This window comes from Benincasa hispida, chromosome 5, assembly GCF_027475165.1.
Source record: "Benincasa hispida cultivar pf3 chromosome 5, pf3_genome.v1.1, whole genome shotgun sequence".
NCBI classification, from domain to species: Eukaryota; Viridiplantae; Streptophyta; class Magnoliopsida; order Cucurbitales; family Cucurbitaceae; genus Benincasa; species Benincasa hispida.
This window is the reverse complement of record NC_143482.1, coordinates 38,757,187-38,779,353: the sequence shown is the minus strand read 5'-3', so window position 1 is coordinate 38,779,353 and position 22,167 is coordinate 38,757,187. Positions and strand designations below refer to the sequence as shown.

The 22,167-nt window shown below is 33.4% G+C and overlaps 1 protein-coding gene across 1 annotated transcript; it reads right to left on the bottom strand.

The window, feature by feature from the left end:
• Window positions 1-3,398: 3,398 nt before the first annotated feature.
• LOC120077148 (peptide methionine sulfoxide reductase B5-like) lies at window positions 3,399-6,540 on the bottom strand. Its single transcript, XM_039031051.2, has 3 exons — window positions 6,052-6,540; window positions 4,501-4,657; window positions 3,399-3,783 (listed from the first exon to the last, which is right to left on the bottom strand). Exons 1-3 carry the CDS (start codon window positions 6,396-6,398, stop codon window positions 3,634-3,636), a joined length of 654 nt encoding a protein of 217 aa, XP_038886979.1. The 5' UTR covers window positions 6,399-6,540; the 3' UTR covers window positions 3,399-3,633.
• Window positions 6,541-22,167: the final 15,627 nt, after the last annotated feature.

Sequence of the window (22,167 nt, the reverse complement as noted above, 5' to 3'; positions counted from 1 at the left end):
TGAAAATTATGTGAAATCCACTACTTTTACCATTACGTTATAGATATTGTTACTATAACAATATGAAAATTATGAATTTGTCACATTTATTATTACCTTTACCATTACAGTTACCATTAGGGTCAAACAGTAATAGTGAAATGTAATAGACTCATAATTATATGGAAAGGTGACCAGAAGCGATCTAATTGTGTTTATGATTCAGGCTTATTACAATTCGTCCATCAATGAAATCTCATTTCGATTACACCAATTTTCATTACGATTTGGTAAATGTGGCCTTAGTTCAAAGTTTCAAAATGTTATAATTTTACCATTGAAATTTGAGTTTTGTTTCATTTTGGACCATAGATTTCAAGATTTAAACTTTTAACTTCAAATTTTCACTAAACATTTACTTTCCATCTTTGGTGGCAATGATTAGTTTAAAAGAATTGTAATTACTTAAGTTTCACTTTCATCTCTATTAAATTTAAGTTTAAAATTTCAATTCATAATTATTTTAAATTAATTAATATACATTAATGCTAAAGGCTAGAAGTGAGTTTTTTTTTTTTTTTTTTTGAAAATTGAGGTTAAAAGTATAAATCTTGAGACCCAGGAACAAAATGAAAACAAAACTCAAATCTTAATGGTAAAATTGTAACATTTTAAAATCTATGGACTAAATTAAAATCAAACTCAAAACTTAAAAGACAGAAAATTGTAACATTTGAAACCTATGAACCAAAAAGATACTGTTATCTCTTTTTTTCTCTTTTTTTTCAGTACTTTAAATATTCATTTTCATTTGGTTAAAAGTGAAAAAAAAAAAATCAATTTGTACCCTAAACACTGGGTTGTTTTATATAAATCAATTTGTACCCTAAACACTGTTTTATTCAAGATTATCTTTTAATCTGCATGGGTGAGAGTGGCTCAATATTGCCGCTCAATAAGCCTCCTATTTTAGGGGTAAGACCAAATAGATAGCTGGGGACATAGTCCAAGAAGATGGAACTCCCTCCTACCCATTTTAGGGTTAATGGATAAGTTGTTCCCTTAAGTACTTGACTCCTGGGCTTGGACAAAGGGGCCCCACCCTTTCTATGGCTGAAAGGGACTCGATTTATTGGTAGGACTATAAACCAATTGTTCATTAGTGGATCAGTGGAAACTTAATGAGCAAGATGTATTACAGAGGTAAAATGATAAGTTTATCCAGCTGTAAATACGAACGACTTGTGAATGATCGGCTTACTGATTATGGTTAAATAAAGTGGACATAAATATGTCTACAGTGAGGAGAGTGCAACTATTGAGCTATAGTGGTGTATCTCGAGTTAACAAGTATTGATTAATTCAGTTTAGTTTAATCAATTAATCTTAGATTATTGGAGCTCATGATCTGTAGGTCCATTGGGTTTCTCTACTAACTCGCAAAAGATTAAACCTTAGAATAATATGTTGAGTGGATTTGAAATGTTCAAATTTGGATTAGGATTTGGATTATTGTATTCGATATAAGTAATGTTTCATTATCAAATTAAACGTTACTGTTTTAGAGAGTTGAGAATGTTTAAATATGATTTAAATATTTTAATTAGGTATTTTATTAATTTAATGTTTGATAGTAAATTAATCTCAAATTAATTAATTAAATAGTTTAGTTAATTATTTATCCAAATTAATTTTATTGAATTTTGAGTTTATGAAATTCAAAATATAATTTTTTTCTTTTTCAATGTATTTTAGAAATTGTTCCAATCAGTATTAAAAAGAAAATGATAAAATGGAAAGTGGAATGATCCCACATTTTCCATTTAAATCACACCTAATCCACTTACTAAGCGGGGGATTAAGTGACAAATTCTTGTTGAATTTGATTTTCATGCTTAAGACCTATAAAATGATTGAATTTAATTTATTTATGTGGTCATGAAATCCAAAATTCAAAAGAAAAAAATTGTTGTTGAACACTCTCTAAAAACCTTCTAAATTCATCCCAAATCTCACTCAATTTGGTTCAACCACCTAATTTAAGGCTTGAAAATAGAAAGAATAGTAAAGAAGACTCAATTTGGTTCCACCACTCAATCTAAGGCTTGAGAATAGTAAAAAAAGGCTCTTGTGGTAGTCTATTTCAAGGATTGAAGAAGAAATTCATGAAGATTTGGAGCAATTTGAGAATTCATCAAATGTTGTATTCTTGAAACCCCATTTCTATCATTATCATGAACTTGCATGCTAATCCACTAAACTTAATGTAGTTAGAGTGCTTAAGATCCTAATAGTTTTCGTTTGTTGAATGTCAACTCCATCATATCAATTTACACACTCTTTCAAATTTAGTTTGAAAAATAGTGTAAGGCTTGTAATTGTTTCAGCTAAACTTTTAAATTATTATAAGCTAATCAAATTATCCTCTTTATTAAGATTACCTTTAAAAATCACCAATGCCCTAATTCTTATACATGTGTAGACTTCTTCAACGATTGAATTTAATAAAATGGATGATTATAGTTGATGCATGAATGAATTTCAACTGAAATCATAACCGAGAGTCTAAATTGATTAATTTATAAAAATTTATAAGTTTAATAGATAAATTTATAAGCCTTACATGATATTTAACCAAACTAATGAAATATATAAATTGATATATTTATGAAACTTCAAAATTTAAATTGATAGACTCTACCCTCAAAGTCAAGGAATATAAATTGATATTTTTCCAAAATAATTTTAATCTTTCAATCTTTCAACTTTCATCGGAGTAACAATTTAGTTTTTAACATTTACAATAATTTAATCCAAGTCGTGATTTTTTTTAGACTAACTCTCAACATGAGTATAGTTCAATAATTAATACATCCAACTTAAAAAGGTCATACAAGCAAACATTAAGGTATAATGATTAGAACTCCTTCGTATTCAAAAACATTATAGTATCACTGAACAAATTCATATGATATTAAATTGTAGATAGGTGACTACTATGATTTAAAACGACGAAGCCTTTTATTATTTAACCTTTATTGACCAAGTGTATGTTATTATTGTATCAGTCAGGCATTTGATAGGCATATATTTTAGATTTTGTTATCCAATTGTTAAGAGGATCAGTCTAGCATCGATACAAAGTAAAAATTCCTGCCTAAAACATATACAAACAAATAAAATTATTAGCTTGAATGCGATTTCTATTTCTCTTAACAAAATACTATACTACATATTATGAAGTTAATTTGGGACAATTCTAAATGATGATTTACAAGAACAATTTCGTTAATTTAATATCTAAAAACATAACTAAACTTTTTTTTAAAAAAAAGGAAAAAAAAAAAACTGACCATACATCACATATCTCAATTGAAGGGTTGCAAGATATGAAGCATGCCATCTTTACAAACCCAAGAGGCCACAAAAAGCTAACAAATTCAACGAGATTGTAGCTGTTCAACATGTATGCTTGAAAGCGTATCGAGATCGAGACAGAAGAAATTTACTTTACACAAGCAAAATGTATATAGAAGGGAAGAAGAAGAAAATCTCCTTTTCTTCCCTTTAAAATAGTAAATATCTTATTGAGTAAGGTTATAAATATAATCACAAGATTAAAGAAAAATTAAAAGACAGATTTGAGAGAAGAAATTATGGAGAAGGAGAAAACTTGAGTGAAATACTATTGACACAGTGGCGCTCATTTGTGGGTGTTGGAAAGCCTTCTCCTTTGAAAACATGACCCAGATGACCGCCACAAGCAGCACATGTGATTTCAGTCCTCATTCCGTCAGGGTCAGGCTGGTCATTACAAAAACAATGTCATTACTTCAATTCTAGAATTTTGCTGGAGGAAAATTTTGACGTGCTTATTGGGCACATGTTAGTTTCTTTTCTTTTAATATTTGTGAATGTTTGGCCTAGTTTGTGCACACCTTGACTATTCTCATGGGACAACTACCTAGCCCTACCACATTTAGTTGTCAAAGTAACTCATAGGATATTAAATCAACCCAACTATATTTAGTTACCAAAGTAACTCATAGGATATTAAATCTTAGGTAAGTTGCTACCATGATTTGCATTTGTTCCCTCTAGGCCCTTATGATATTGGACATATATAATTGATTTGGTATGACACGATACAGATGACACGATCGATAAAAGGAATCTGCTATCTTGGTTGTGTATGTTTCACATCCTATCTATTCTATCTAGCTCTATACTTTCTTCTGTCATTTGTCTTTCATGTCGTATGAAATTATACAATATTTGTCCAATACACATGTCAAGTCAGTAATTTAGACTCGGGACTGCATCTAGTTTATTCTTCCCATTTCCCTCTGGTCAGAAGGAGCCTCCTTTCAATAAAGGAACTCCCACTCTATTAGAGAGATCCGTTACAATATTGCAGAGAAGGGAGAAAATGGTAGATCATATAGAAAAACATAATAAGCTCCTAACAGATCCTAGTTCTAACTCCTGGACACAAAGAATGATGGAGGTAAAAAAACTCACAGTGCGTTTAATGGCTCCAGGAATACCGTCGAAGAATGCTGGCCAACCGCAACCAGATTTGAATTTCGTGTTTGACCTATAAAGGGGTGCCCCGCATCCTGCACAGTGATAAACTCCCTCTTCATAGAACTTGTCATATATGCCAGTTCCTGGATACCTGTAATACCCCAATATTAGATCTGTAAAAGGAACTTAATCTTGCAATAGAGATCGACAGAAAATAACACAGAAAAAATATTACATTGCAAAATAAGAAGGGAACTTACAATTGCTAAACACTTTGAGAGGCCTAGACTCTCTCAAAATAGCTCTTCCAAAATTCTGCCTAACTTTGCCCCTCTCATCCAATCTATTTCTGTCCAACCTTTTACTAACCAACTTCTTTAACTAGTGTCTAATGAGAAACATGTCCTCCTAATCTCCAAATAATTCTCAATGAGAGTCCTAGTTAGAGATATATGAGGATTATTAGTAGGATAATAGTAAAGGCATATGGGTCAGTAGCCGAGGTGCCTTGGTTACAAATATAGTGTGTTAGAGTCCTTAGAGGGTGTGCATCATTTTGAAAGGAATTTCCATTGTGGGAATTTGGGAGAGAGGGTGTGCATCATTTTAAAAGGAATTTCCATTGTGGGAATTTGGGAGAGAGTAGCCCTCTCGAAAGGCTATGATATTGTAGTTTCTTTGTTGATATTGCAATATATATTCCTATCTTTTAGTGTTCTTGGTGTCCTTTGTTGCTATTGAGTTTTCTTGTTAGGAAGAATCCTAACAAACTGGATCCTAAAATATCTCTAACTAGAGCTCTCACATACTCCTAATATTTGGCCCAGTGGATAATATGTAAATAATAAATTACTTAGAGGGAATGTGTTCAAGTCATAATGGCCATTTACCTAAGGTTTAATATCATGCGAGTTATCTTGACAACCAAATGTAGTAGCAAGATTCCAATAAGAGGTTAAATTGAAAACCGTATCAGAGAGAATTCTTTCTTTCCAGATATCTTACAGCCATGCTATGATAAAGAACCTCGGCTAGATATTTGACAAAGCATCAAGGATGGATGTTTTTAAATGGATGAAAAGGGCTTTTACCCATTTAGTACGCTTCAAAATTTTAATCACGACTGGTTTTGAAAATGATTTAAATTGCTTCAAAATTCTTCTAAAAGTACTAGCCGAGGGAGTTGTATCCAAAAACACTTTTGTCAAAAATAATCCCCAACTCACCCTAAGTTTCCACAGCATTTGTTGCTAATTTGAAGCAGATTGACATAGAAAGTAAGAAATTATGCAACTATGGAATTTATGGTTCGAAATGGACTGGATAAATAGTAAAACAAATAATGCAAGAGAAGAGCATATTAATATAATCAAAACACAGGAAGTGAGCTAAGCTGCAGGAGAGAGACATAAAAGAACGGCCATGGCGTTAATTTATAGTTCAGTTTTCAATTCGAATGAAACTCATAATTACAGAATTAGAGAATCAACTTAACTTCAAAAAAAAAAAAAAAAAAAAAAAAAATCCACTCGAACGGTTGCTTACTCTGTTCCTTTTAGCCGGAGAATTCGAAACTGCTCCGGCGAGAGGATAGCTCGCCACTCCTCCTCGGATTTCTGGACTGAATTAGGCGAAGACATGGCCAAAACGCGGCCCCGGCGGAAGCCACGAGGTCTAAGAGCAAAAGCCCCACGGAATGGAGTGGCAGAAATGGCGAAAGAAGTGAAATTCGGCGAGGAAGAAGATGATCCGAAATGGGTTTTGAAGAGCAATGAATGGGGCGAAGAGTGGAGAGGAAGAGGAAGGATGGGAAGAGAGGAGAAGGGTGTTGGGATACAGAGAAAAGCTCGGGAGGAAGAGAGAGGGGAAGTTCGGAGAATGGAAAAGCCCATCAGAGAGATGGATGATTATTTTGGAGAGAGAAGAAGAAGATTATGAGGGATCTGATTGTTTGGACTTCATAGTGTGGATAAGTAAAATGGATGGTTTGGACAAATGACCCAAATTTAATGGACTTTTTAAACAATAGCACTCAAAACTTTTTCTTTCAACAAATGGCCAAATTATTATTTTAGAATTTTTAATCGAATTTATCAAATATCAAAAATACCCTTTATCTAACTGAAATACTAACAAATTTAAAATTCAAATAAAAACAAACTAATCCTTGAAATAAAGGAATATTTGGTAATTTATTTTAATGAATGTGAAAACAAATCCTTAAAACAACTCCTAAACACAAGCAAAAATATTGTTATTAGCAACAAATTTGAAAAATATAACACTTAACATAAAATTTATGGATATAGTAAAAGTTTTAAAAATTATGTTAAAAGAAGTATATATCTAATTTGGGATGGATTGCCCATCATATACCATGTACCCTCTCGCCCCAACTCCTTTATTGATGAGCAAACTCTTTCTACTTTATTAATTATCTATTCTTTATAATTATAAATAAAGTATTTGTGTTTTGTTTTATGTTCCCAATTTCTTTACTTTATATCGATAGCATTCCACTATGTATCTTCTACTGAAAAATGGTAAAAAAAATTTATAAGTTTTGTCGCACAAATACCTTGTACTAAAACTAGCTAAATTTTCATTACACTTTTAGCAACACAAATACCTGAGAATTTAAATCTTATACCTTATAATAAATAAAAAAAAGACCTCCTAATAGCTAAAAAAATAACTAAAATGAGTAATCTAAGTATGCACTTTGTACTATGGTATGCAAATACCTTGTATTGAAAATAACTAAAATCTTCATCAATTGAACCACAAGAATACCGTAAACTTGAAAAAACCTAAACTTTGTCAGTATAGCTATATTTTAGAAGGAATGTGCTAGGAAAGATTTATTTTGGAAAATGCATCAAATAGAACCTAGCCCCAAATCCCTTGAACTGTAGATCGTCTTAGCTTTGATGGGTGGATTATCATGTGGTCATGATTAAACAAATATCTAAGGTTAGAAATTAGAGTACACCATTACGTACCTTAAGTTAAAAAAAAAAATCCAATACTTAATGGTAGAAGCTTATTGCCACATTGATTGTAGTCCAAATCACAACCCTTGGCACCATTAACTACTAGTGATAGAAGCTTTTTTTTGTTGTAAAAAAAATCAACATTGCATTTTTAATAAAATTTTAAACCATCCCTACTAATTAAAATCTAAATCCCAACAAAATCACTCTTGAATTAGCTAAAAGATTGTTGTGGATTTTACTAAATTTGTGGGGATTAATTGTTGGGAGCTTGAGAGTTGAGAGGGCAGAATTGGAACTTTACATAGGGAGATGGGCCCTCCAAAATTTTGGTTATAAATCAATGAATTTAAAAAATAGTCATTATTTCAATTGGAGGTCTCGTTTTGGCCATTAAATGCAATTTCCCTAAGTAAAACTAAGCCTATTACGGATAGGAGTGAACATCGGTCGGTCGAAGTTAATTTTTCGATCGAACTGCCACTGAATCAACTGTAATCGATTTAATAAATGTTCAAATCGACTTCGATCATCGAGAAGTAAATGTTGGTCGATAGGTAGGTTAGTCGGTTTGGTCAGTTTTATTCTTTAAACTTTTTCGTTTTAGAATTTTTCCAAACTGACACCAGTCGACCCCTTTCCTTCTCCGACCGACTTTGATTTGGCTGGTCAGCTCAATTTTTCGATCTATCATGCTCACCGCTAATTGCGAAATAACTTGCACCCAATTAAAAATTATTAGTGGTAATTTTTTATTAGAAAAAAAAAAAGAAAAGAAAGGGAGGCATTGACTCATAGGATGTGAATAAAGAACAACCATTAAGCTTTTTAGTTTATTACTATTAGTAGTAGTAGTACTTTTTCACAATTTTGGGGTGGGTGATTGAACATCTAACTCAAGATATTGTATATATTTGATATCAATTGAGTTATATTCATTTTGGAAACTTTTTAGCATATTACCAACGAACAATTTTTTTCTATTTATGGCATAAAAAATTGTTTATTAGTTAAGGAACATGTAAATAATTATTGATAATTAACAAATACAAATATTATTTAGTCTACAATTTTGTATTTATTGGTATGTTATATCAACACTAGACCTAATTAGAAAATGAGCGAGAAATTGTCATAAATAACACCTTTAAGTTTCCATCTTACAAAACTAAAACCTTTTTGAAAACTCGTTCAAATAGTTTTTATCAGTCCATCTCGGCGAGATCGACCACTAAGATTTAGTTTAAAAAATTATCTTTTTCTAGGGCTTTCTCGGTACATATTGAAGAGATTACATTGAGATTCTAGTACTTTTTTCAAAATATTATTGATCTTCTTAAATCTTATATATATATATATATATATATATATATATATATATATATTTTTTTTTCCAAATTCGATGAGAGACCTCATAAAGTGAATATGTCAAACATCATGGATAGAAATCAATTTCAAATACCATCGATATACCATTTTTTAGTACAAATTAGGGGTAGAGAGATTTGAACCATGGACCTCTTGGTCCTCAGAACATACAGATGTCAGTTGAGCTAAGCTCTTAGCCATTGATATACAAGTTTAGTTCTATTGATATGGTATATTTGAAGAGATTTGAATTGCCCGAAGTGGAAGCAAATTAATGTGATCATATCTCTAATTTTATGTTTTACAGAACAATAAACGATGCAGAGGACAGAAACTCATGGATAAACAAATTTGTAACTTAAGCATGTTGTCTATTGTGTTAATCATACAAAGAGAAGAAAGGGAAATCACATACCTTGAAGAAGACCGTCTTCTCGCTTCCTCTCCATAACATGAACACGAACTGCTCCTCTTGATCTCCTAAACCCACAACCACGAACACAACATACAGAATGAAGAGGACACCACTATGAGGTCCTCCTCGTTATTCTTAATACGAGAATCATGCAGAGTTTCATAGGCTTGCACTCAATCTTGGTAAGAGGGGAAGAAAGAGAGTTTGAGAGATCAGAGAGAGACTAAGAGGAAGAAGAAGATGATCGTATCTCTTTCTTCTATTTTTTTTTACGTGAAATTAGAGGTTAAGGGTTGACGGAGTTATAACTCCTCCCCCACCCTTTAATTTTAAAATTCAAATTCAAAACAATTTGAATTTGAGTTTATATATATATATATGTATGTATGTATGTATGTATGTATGTATGTATGTATGTATGTATGTATGTATTAACTAACTTAGTATATAAATGTTAAACTATATGTTATATCACATATCACATATAAGCTTTAGTTTATATTATATCACATATAATATAACTTATAGTTTGTGTATTAATCACATTCATATAAATTAATATTTGAATCATTCAAATAACAACCTCTCTCATCAAACTATACAGTTTTAATGTGAATTACATTCACATTAATTTTAACATATAGTTTTTATATGAATCATATTTGCATAATTATTATTTGAATCATATTCAAATATTCATTTCTCTCATAAAACTATATAGATTTAATATGAATTATATTCACATTAAATTTTAATATATAGTTTTTATATGAATTTAATTCATATAATATACTTGAATTATATTCAAATATTTATCTCTCTCATGATGTATCAACCTACATTATACATTATTTAATTGTATCTTATACAATTAATTTCATTTAATTAATTTAAACAATTAAAATTAAACCAAAAATAATTTTGATTCTCAATAGTTCTTATTGAGCTAACGAGGGGACCTTATGGATATATAGATTGAAGCTCCAATGATACTTGATTAATTAATTAAACTCTTTAATTAACTTAATCAACCTTCATTAACTATTGGTCACTCCACTAAAGACCGACAACTACACTCTTCAAACTATAGATATATTTCTATGTCCATTAGATATAACCAATCAACAGTGCGTTGACTCTTAAAAAATGGTTCGCAAGTACAGCTCGGTCAAATTATCATTTTACCACTGCAGTTATATCTAACTCATTAAATATCATCGACCACTCTAATGAACAATTCGTTATAGTCCAACTATAACTTAACCCTTCTCTCACCAGGAGAGAATGAGACGCTTCATTGTTCAAGAGAGCAATTTATCTACTTACTCTTACAATAGGGAAGGAGTGAATTTCGTCTTGCATAACTGTGTTCCTAGCTCCCCAATCAGGCAAATCCCCAAAATGGTAAGCATATTAAATCAGCGAATCTGACCATTTTCACCCAAGAATCGCCTTTATAGGCAGAAGTTCACAACTCACTCAGGATTAAGACCAAGTCACCTTTGGTCATCTTGGTGAAATGCAAGTCTCTTCTAGCAACGGTGTTATAAAAAGAAACTCAATATTCGTGCCCCGGTCTTATACAAACTCTTTCTATAGGATACCTGTAAACCCCTGAACTTGTTTTACTAGCTCATTAAGTTAAGTTCTCTTAATTAAGTGTTTAAGATATGTATTAACATTAATGAAAAAAATAAGTTAAGTATGTTTAATTAAATGATGTGTCTGAAATGTAAAGAGAAAGAAAATTTACTAAGTGCTATGAGTATATGCATTCAGATTGTGAACATAGTCGATGCATAGAGAGTTGAGAATAACAATGAAAAGCCGAAAGAGGACAAGAAAATAAATTAAGTGTGGAATGTTGAGTTCTTGGGTAAAGTAGGAGGAAGTTAACACTTAAAGAAAGTAGAGGACTTCATGCATTGGAGCTATGAGGCGGCATGCAACTAGATCTGTTGAACTATGCGGCCAAAGGTTCAAGAAGAGGTCGTTATGGCTAAGTTCAACCAAACGGTATGAAGGAAATATGCGACCAACCTTGTATGCCAATGTTGAGGCTAAGCTGACAAATGATGCGACATTAGGTCATGCACTGAGGGTGTCGCTCAGATGAAATAACGATGAAGAGAAGTATGCGTTGAAGGGAGAAGGTTTAAGTGGCTGCAAGGCCATGTGATGAATTTAAGTTGAGGAATTCAGCTTAATTAACAAGTAAGTAAGTCAGGTGGTAGTCTTGCAGACGTCAAGTGAAGGATAAGCATGCCAGGTGGCAATTAATTAAACAAACCCTTCATAAAAGCCCAAGTATAAATAGGGTTCGCAATGAGAGAGACTATTTTGCCAAATGTTTTCTAATGCCTAAGTGAGGAGGTTGTTGCTGCCATTTGAAGATTTTGAAAGTTGAAGAATTCTCGGCTAACTAAAGGATAATTTGAGGAATTTTTTATTGATTTTGGAGGAAATGATAATTGAATTCTAAGGTAAGTAAAAGTTAAGATGTTTTTGAGCAATTTAGTTTAAGGGAATTTAGTTTTTATGAGTGTTGGAATTAAAGTTAAGGAATTTGAAAAATTGAATTTGGAATGATATTGTGGATGAATAAGCAGGCAGTTGCATACGAAGAACAAGCAAGCAGTAAACTCAATGATGTTATGCGTTAACGCATACAACATAGTCAATTGACAATGAAAGCGCTCTGAGTACGTCACATAGTGGATGTACGTCACATAAACTAAGAAGGCATTTCAGCACTTACCCGAGCACCTTGAGAAAGGATTTTCAATTATCAGCCAAGTTATAAGGTAAGATGACTACAGATAGCTGATGCGTTGAAGATGGATTTGATGCATTTTACTTAGTTGTAATGTGATGACTATTAGTATGCGGTGAAGTTAAGCTATACGTTAAGCTCAAAAGGGAGCTAAGTATACTGACCAAGGGAACTTTTCTTTTCAGAACAAACACAAATAGGAGAGGCGTACAACCTCTTGGATAAGTAGCTTAAGATTGTGAGTGACAAGTTTTAATAAATTCTTTTCCAATGCTAGTTTTTATGAATCGTTTTAACGTATAGGCAGTTTATATGAAGTTTTTTATACCATGATTTTCTCCAACGCACGCCTTAAAATGAATGCTGAACATGTGATTCATGCTTTAAAATTATGAAGGTATGGTAAGGTACCCAAATTTTAGTGATGTTAGGGATCCTTGACACTAAAGGTATGGTAAGGTGATCAAGACCCAATTTCAACTCTGCGTGCACGTATGACTATGTTATCGACGTTGATGAGATCGAGCAAAAGGGCTCTCTCTCAACTAAGGTTATTAGGGATTGAGCAAAAGGGCTCTCCCACATGTTCAGGCAGTAGAGCAGTGGAGTTTTTAGAAAGAAGCTAATGAGTTTATTCCAGGGTTTTTACATAATGTATTTTTATGATTTCAGTTCTATTTTCAAAACCCTGATTATGGCTTTATAAATGTTTCCTTGACGAGCATGTTCACGTTCTTTATGATTTAAAGTATGTTTTATTTAAGATAATACTCATTGGGCTTCCCAACTCACTCTTTTAAAATGTTTTCCTTCCCAAATAGAGGTTGACGTCCTGAGGCTTATCAGTTCTACCAATTAGTCACTTTTCAGACCTTCAGAAAGTGTGAAGCTTAGGTGGCTCATCGTGTTTTGTTAATCTAATTTTATTGTTCATGTCATGGGAAATAGGGTAGAGTTTGAGTTGAATAGATGTTGTAAATAAGTTTAGTTTATCTGAAGCTACTAATTATGTTAAAGTTGATATTTTGATTAGTAGTAATTTGTATGTCTTGAGCTATTGTTGGGTTGTGTATCAAGTTCTAGAGGATTATGAACCGCTAATAAGGTTTAACAAGTGCTAATGATGCAAGTTTTCAGGAGTATGTTGGGCAGTAGTTGTTTTATGAGAGTTGACAATTGCTGTCTTCATATCTCTTCCCGAATTAAGAAGGTAATCTGAAAAAGGGTGTGAGAAGTTGGTATAAGAGTATAAGATTTTGGGATTAGAGTCATGCAATAGATTAGAAGCATATGAATAATGTTATGAGCCTAATAATGTGTATGTGACGGACTGGCTTGGTAGATGGCTGAAGGGGATCGTGACCCTACTAAAGATCTCGTAGCTTGAAGGGATTAAGAGTTAATCAGAGGACCAATAGTGTAATAAGCTACATCAAAGGGAGAGTCTAGTACCTCTCAGGTTAGAGCAGATCCTCAAATGGAGGATATAGTCTTTGATAAGATTGCTCACAACTAGTGTAGGATTTATACCATTGGATCCTGAGAAGAAGTATGGTATTGAGAGAATGAAGGCATTGGGTGCCATTTCTTTCGAGGGTACTACTGACCCCGCAGATGCTAGGCGTGGTCAATTTAGTTAGAGAAATGTTTCCAGGTAACTGGATGCCCTGAGGATCATAAGGTCCGAATAAAAAAAATAAAAGGCAGTTTCATTATGGTGGTATACCAGTCGCCTGTTCTGGATGGGCAATATTTTTGCTATAGAAATGGGCAAAGCCATGGTGGAGAGTGATAAAATCTTGAAGAAACAGATCAGAAGAGATGACATATGATGAATTTAAAAGAACCTTTCAAAATAAATATTATCCCACTTCATATCGTGAGGCAAAGAGGAACGAGTTCCTAAAGCTCATTCAAAACAATATGACATTTGCTGAGTATGAGAAGAAGTATACCGAGTTATCCAAGTATGCTTCTACGATCATAGCTGAAGACAAAGATAGATGTAGACGTTTTGAGAGTGATTTGAGAAGGGAGATACAGACTCCTGTTACTGGTACAACTAACTGGATAGATTTTTCTCAATTAGTGGATACTAAGATTTTAAGCCCCATTTAAGTGAGCCAGCGACCTCTCAGGATAATATAGTTGGTAATCAACAGAGAGAGGAAGAAGAGATCCAGTTAAATAGTTAGAGGATCTAGATTAGAGCGTTATGAGGAATCAGTGGTCAGTACAAGTAGAAAGGCCCAATATACCAGATGTGACAAATTTCATACAAGACAATGTTATGAGAGGCTGAATGTCTGGTATCAGTGTGGACAGTCTAGACATTATAGGAAGAAATGTCCCTAGTTGAATTTAGAGGCACAAACTGAGCAGAAGGTAGCATCCCAGATAGTGATGCAGCCTAAGGCAGGCACAATAGGTGAAGAGGGCACTAGTAATGGCAAATAAAAGGGTGCAGTGGGATGGCCATGTCGACAGGGCAAGGTTTAGGCCGTGACCTAGTAGGAGGCCGAGGATGCCCCAAATGTCATCACTGGTATGGTCTTTATCATGATAGATCTGCACATGTTTTATTTGATGTAGAAGCGACTCATTCATTTATTTCTAGCATGTTTGCAATATTGATAGAATGCTAGAAAATATGCATGTGGAGTTAGTTATTTCTACCTTTGTAGGTGATGTGTTGAAAGTCAATAATTATTATAGAATTTGTGTAGTTCACATAAAAGGACAACATATAGAGATTGATTTGATTCCTTTAGAATTGTTAGAGTTTGATGCTATTTAGGATGGATTTCTTTTTTAAGTATCATGCATTTGTTGATTGATATTCAAATTATCAGGTCAGATAGAGGTAGTATTTATAGGGGAAAGGAAAATGTTCCTTACTTGTCTGATTTCAGTAGTAAAGGCCATGAAGAAGTTGAGTAAAGGTTGGGCAGAATACTTAGCCCATATAACATTTTTTCAACCGAGAAAGATAAGACTAGAGGATGTTCTTGTGGTGTAGGAATTTATTGATGTTTTCCTCAGGATTACCACCTGATAAAGAGGTGGAATTCACAATAGATTTGATACTAGAGACAACACCCATTTGGCAGACACCGTACAGGATGACTACAGCTGAGCTGAAGGAACTGAAAGCTCAACTATAGGAATTAGTTGATAATGGCTATATCAGGCCCAATGTGTCACCTTGGGAAGCGTCGGTTTTATTTGTGAAGAAGAAAGATAGTGCACTTAGATTATGTACTGATTATAGTCAATTGAACAAGGTAACTATACAAACTAAGTATTCGTTACCTCATATTGATGACTTGTTTGCTCAGTTGAAAGGAGCATCAATATTTTCAAAGATTGATATGAGATTAGGTTACCATCAATTGAAAGTTAGGGATTCAGATATCTCTAAGATAGCTTTTCAATATGGCATTATGAGTTTTTCATTATGCCATTTGGCCTAACTAATGCTCCAACAATGTTTATTGATTTGATGAATAAGATATTTCATCCATATTTAGATTAGTTTGTGATTGTTTTTATAGATGATATCTTGGTGTATTCAGATAACAAAGAAGAACACATGGAGCATCCGAGGATATTATTGCAAGCACTACGTGGGAAACAATTATATGCTAAGTTCAGAAAATGTGAGTTCTGGCTCGACTAAGTGGTATTTCTAGGACACGTGGTGTCTGCAGCAGAAGTCAACGTTGATCCTCAGAAGATTGAGACTGTAATCAGATGGGAACGACCTACTTTAGTAACAGAGGTACATAATTTCCTTGGCCTGTTAAGTTACTATATGAGGTTCGTGGAGGGTTTCTAAAAAATAGCCCTTCCACTAACCAATTTGACCAGAAAGGATGCTAAATTTGAATGGACAGAAAACTATAAATGGAATTTCCAGGATTTGAAGCAAAGATTGGTAACTGTGCCAATCTTAACCCTTCCAATGCCAGAAAAAGATTGCAAGATTTACTGTGACACATCTAGATAGGGATTTGGATGCATGCTGATGCAAGATGGTAAGGTTGTAACTTATACTTCCAGGAAACTGAAGAAACATGAAGGTAATTATCCTACTCATGACCTAGAATTAGTAGCTATTGTGCTAGCATTAAAGATATAGAGGCATTACTTGTATGGGGGTGAAATGTCATATCTTTACAAATCATAAGAGTTTGAAATATATTTTTGGTCAAAAAGAGTTAATTCTGAGACAGAGAAGATGGATGGAGCCGATAAAAGATTATGATTACACTATTGACTACCACCTAGGAAAAGCTAATGTAGTAGCTGATGCGCTGAGCAGAAAGTTAAGGTATTCCAGAGACATGTTAAATTCTTTAAAGGGAAGGTTATTACAACAGTTCAAAGGAGCTAATGCAGCTTTAACAATAGATCATTTGGGAAAGATGATAACTCATTTTCAAGTAAGACCTGCACTAGTATATGATATCATCAAGGCTCAAATGACAGACGATCATCTCAGTAAATTGATTGAAGAAGTTAAACAACAATAGAGATAAGATTTTATCTTGAAATAGGATGGAACTTTAATGAAGGATAACAGGTGATGTGTTCCTAACGATGAGCTATTGAAAAATGCAGTATTAGAAGAGGCACATGATTCAACTTATGCTACGCACCCAGGTGGCACCAAGATGTACAGAACATTAAAGAAGTCCTATTGATGGTCGGGGATGAAGAAAGGCATAACCAGTTATGTAGATAGATGTTTGATTTGTCAGTAGGTTAAGCCAGTGCGTCAGAGGCCTGTAGGTTTGTTGAACCCACTTCCAGTACCTGAATGGAAATGGGAACATGTGACCATGAATTTTCTATTTGGGTTACCCAGAACATCCAGTGGTCATGTTAATATTTGGGTAATAGTAGACAAGATGACAAAAACGAAAAAGTTTTTACTCTTAATCAGCTGGCTAAGTTAAATGTTGATTGAGTTGTGAGCTAGTTGGAGCTTCAGTATTTCTTATATCAAATAGAGATCCAAGATTTACTTCCAAAGTTCCAGCCTAGTTTGCAAAAGGCAATTGAGACTAAGTTGCATTTTAGTACAACCTTTTACCCACAGACGGATGGATAGTCAGAACGAACGATTCAGACTCTGGAAGATATGTTGAGAGTCTGTGTATTGCAGTTTAAAGGTAGCTGGGATACATATTTGTCATTGGCAGAATTTGCTTATAATAATAGTTATCATTCTAGTATCTGAATGGCAGCGTATGAGGCTTTGTATGGAAGACCCTGTAGAACTCTAGTTTGTTAGAATGAGGTTGGTGAAAGACAATTAATAGATCTAAAGTTGGTTCAGACAACATCAGAAAATGTTAAGTTAATCAGAGAAAATCTAAAGATAGCTCGTGACAGACAGAAGATCTCTGCAAATAAAAAAAAGAAGAAAGTTGGAGTTCAAGATTGGAGATCGAGTACTCCTGAAGTTATCTTCATGGATAGAGATACTTAGATTTGGTAGAAAAGGTAAGATGAGTCCAAGGTATATAGAACTCTACGAGATAATTGAACGAGTAGGACCAACAACTTACAAGTTAGTATTACCTACTGAGTTATCTAAAATACATGATGTTTTTCATGTATCTATGTTAAGGAAGTATGTACCCGACCTTACTCACATTCTCCAAGAGCAGCCGGTGCAACTAAAGGAGAATTTATCTTATGAAGAGAAACCAATTCAAATTTTAGATAAGAAAGAGCAGGTGTTAAGAAACAAGACTATTCCATTAGTAAAAGTCTTGTGGAGGAATCATGAAGTTGAGGAAGCTACATGGGAAACTGAAGATCAGATAAAAACAGATATTCACACCTGTTCACATGAGAAGTTCTAGGCAAACTTCAAGGACGAAATTTCTTTAAGGGAAGGTAAATTGTAAACCCCTGAACTTATTTTACTAGGTCATTAAGTTAAGTTGTCTTAATTAAGTGTTTAAAATGTGTACTAACATTAATGGAAAATGTAAACTAAGTATGTTTAATTAAATGATGTGTCTGAAATGTTAAGAGAAGGAAAAATTTCTAAGTACTACGAGTATATGCGTTCAGGTTGTGAACATAGTTGACACATAAAGAGTTGAGAATAGCAATGGCAAGCTGGAATAGGGCAAGAAAATATGTTAAGTGTGGAATGTTGAGTTCTTGGGTGAAGCAGGAGGAAGCTAACACGTAGAGAAAGTAGAAAACTCCATGCGTTGGAGCTATGAGGTGCCATGCAGCCAAATCCATTGAACTATGCAGCCAAAGGTTCAAGAAGGAGTCGTTATGGCTAAGTTCAACCAAACGGTATGAAGGAAATATGCGACCAACCTTGTATGCCAATGTTAAGGCTAAGCTAACAAATGATACGACATAAAGTCATGTGTTGAAGGTTTCGCTCAGATGACATAACAATGAAGAGAAGTATGCGTTGAAGGAGAAGACCTAAGTAGCCACGAGGCCATGCGATGAAGTTAGGTTGAGGAATTTAGCTTAATTAAAGGGTAAGTAAGGCAGCTGGCAGTCTTGTAGACGTCAAGTGAAGGATAAACATGCCAGGTTGCAATTAATTAAGCAAACTCTTAATGCAAGCCCAAATATAAATAGGCTTAGCAACGAGGGAGACTGTTTTGCCAAATGTTTTCTAACATCTAAGTGAGGGAGTGTTGCTGCCATCTGAAGCTTTTGAAAGTTGAAGAATTCTCGGCCAGCTAAAGGATAATTTGAGGAATTTTTGATCGATTCTGGAGGAAATGATGCTCAAATTCTAAGGTAAGTAATAGTTAAGATGTTTTTGAGCAATTTTGTTTAAGGGAATTTAGTTTTCATGGGTGCTGGAATTAAAGTTAAGGAATCTAGAAAATTGAATTTGGAATGATGTTGTGGATGAATAAGTAGGCAACTGTATACGAAGAATAAACAAGCAACTGACTCGTGATGTTATGTGTTAACGCATACAACATAGTCAATCGACAACAAAAACGTTCTGAGTACGTCGCATAGACTAAGAAGGCATTTCAGCGTTTACTCGAGCACCTTGAGGAAGGATTTTCAATTATCAGCCAAGTTATAAGGTAAGATGGCTAAAGATAGTTGATGCATTGAAGATGGTTTTGATGCATCACACTTAGTTGTGATATAATGACTATTAACATACAGTGAAGTTAAGCTATGCGTTAAGCTAAAACAGGAGCTAAGTATACTGACCAAGGGACCTTTTCTTTTTAGGAAAAACGTAAATAGGAGAGGTGTCTAACCCCTTGGATAAGTAGCTTAAGACTATGAGTGACAAGTTTTAATAAATGCTTTTCCAATGCTAGTTTTTATGAATGGTTTTAACGCATAGGCAGTTTATATGAAGTTTTTATACTATGATTTTCTCCAACGCATGCCATGTTTTACTGCATGATGAAATTTATCAAGGAAATTTCATAAGTATACTTCATGTTTTACAAGGCACTATGCGCTGATGTGAAACCATGAAGTATGATTATTTCAAATATGTATTGTGTATATGTTTTTATTTGTTTAAATGTTTGTGCCTTGTATAAACCCTACTCCAATATTGGTACTGAAGTTATGGTAAGGTACCCAGATTTTAATGATGTTAGGGATCCTTGACATTGAAGGTATGGTAAGGTGGTCAAGGCCCAATTTCAGCTCTGCGTGCACGTATGACTATGTTATCGACGTTGATGAGATCGAGTAAAATGACTCTCTCTTAACTAAGGTTATTAAGGATTGAGCAAAAGGACTCTCTCACATGTTTGGCAGTGGAGTAGTGGAGTTTTCAGAAATATGCTAATGAGTTTATTCTAAGGTTTTTACATAATTTATTTTTGTGATTTCAGTTCTATTTTCAAAACCCTGATTATGATTTTATAAATGTTTCCTTGATGAACATGTTCGTGTTATTTATGATTTAAAGTATGTTTTATTTAAGATAGTCACTCATTAGGCTTCCCAACTCATTCTTTTAAAATGTTTTCCTCCCCAGGTAGAGGTCAACATGCCGAGGCCTAGTAGTTCTACCAATTAGTCACTTCTCAGATCTTTAGAAAATGTGACGCTTTAGTGGCTCATCGTGTTTTGTTAATCCAATTTTATTGTACATGTCATGGGAAACATGGTAGAGTTTGAGTTGAACAGATGTTGTAAGTAAGTTTGGTTTATCTGAAACTGTTGATTATGTTGAAGTTGATATTTTGATTAGTAGTATTTTTGTATGTCTTGAGCTATTGCGGAGTTTTGCATTAAGTTCTAGAGAATTATGAACTACTTATCAGGTTTAGCAAGTGCTAAGGATACAGGTTTTCAGGAGTATGTTGGCAGTAGTTGTTCTAAGTGTAGGGGTTGGTGCCCTAAATCTCGTATGATCCCATCGTTTGTAATTGTAATGTACAAACATCTTATTTATTTAATAAAATATATGATGTTTTATTTCAATTTTAGTTGTATTAACCACAAACCAATAAACTAAGATCCAAGGTTATCTTGTAGCTTAACCACAAACCAATAAACTAAGATCCAAGGTTATCTTGTAGCTTAAACATGTATGTAGAGACATACAGGTGGATTATGTTTAAGTGATAACCTAAATGGTCTGTAGTAGATGGATAAGGCTGGATACCTTATCCTGGTGACACTACGAGTATGACTCACTTTGTAGATGTTACAATTGTTGTAAAGTACTACAAATGATCTGATCCTGATCATTCATGTAGAGACATGTGAGCGGGAATATTCTATACAAAGGAATGGAAACATATAGAGATTGATTTTTAATTTTAGTCTCATTATATAATGTTGTTCATAATAGAGACTTACATTTTATTAGGATGACCATAGGTAACATGATCTGAATCCTGAGTGAGTTGTGAACTCTTGCCTATAAAGACGATCCTTTGATTTATATGGGTGAAAGTGACTAGATCGTCGACTTAATAAGCGTACCATTTTGGGGATTTGTTTGATTGGGGAGCCAGAAACACAGCTACACAAGTAGGAACTCGCTCCTTCCCTAACGTCAGGGTTGTTGGAATACAGAAACAAGAAGTTAAAGAAAATAGGATCATTGAGCATTCTAATTTATTAATTTTGGTTTCAAATTCAGTATGCTCATAAACTAAAAAGAGAGTTTCAATACTAACCTTTGAAGTACCTCTTGAATCACGATCTTCAGCTGCAATCTCCTTTTCCTTTGGTTGTGAACCACCACAAGGTCTTCCCTACTATTCTCTTGGAGCCTTAGATTGAGTTGTGAGACTCAAAACAAGCTTAATTAGGGGAAGTGGAGGTGAAGAATTGGTTTTTCAGCAGTGTGAAGAACACTTCTTCAAACAGATTTTTCAACAAAAATCTCTTTAAAATGCATCATCAATTTCCACTTCAATTTGGTTTATTTATTGCATGACATTCAAACAACAAACATTTTGCATGAATTCCAACTCAAGTTTGAGAGTTTGAGTTGTAAATGTAATGGATTGGTGGCTAACCTACAAGGTCAAGAAGTGGAAAATTCCCACTTTTCCAATTTTTCTAAATTTCCAAATTTTTATTTCAATTTTGAAACTTTTTTAAAATTAAAATTAAAAATTAACTTTTAAATTTTAATTCTTTACTTAAAACTTAGTTTTTATTAATTTTACAAAAATTAATTTAATAATTAATAATTAATTAAACAAATAATTCTAATAAAATTAATAATTAATAATTAATTAAACAATTTAATTAATTCTAATTCATTTAATATCAAATATCAAATTAGTTAATCACAATTTCCACTATCATGAATTCCTATTCATGAATTTAATATTTAAATCACATTTAAATATTAATTGATTCTCATATTTTGTTTAATTCCAAAATTAAACGTGTAATTGTATCACATATAATTACCAATTCCCTTAATTCTAATTTGAACGTTTCAAATCAACTTATCACGCTACTCTAAGGCTGATCTGTTTGTTAGTTAGTAGGGGGACTTAATGGACCTATAGATCATGGGCTCCAACAATCCGAGATTTATTGGTTAAACTCTTTACACCGAATTAACCCCCATCCGTTAACTACCGGGTCACTCCACTAAAGCT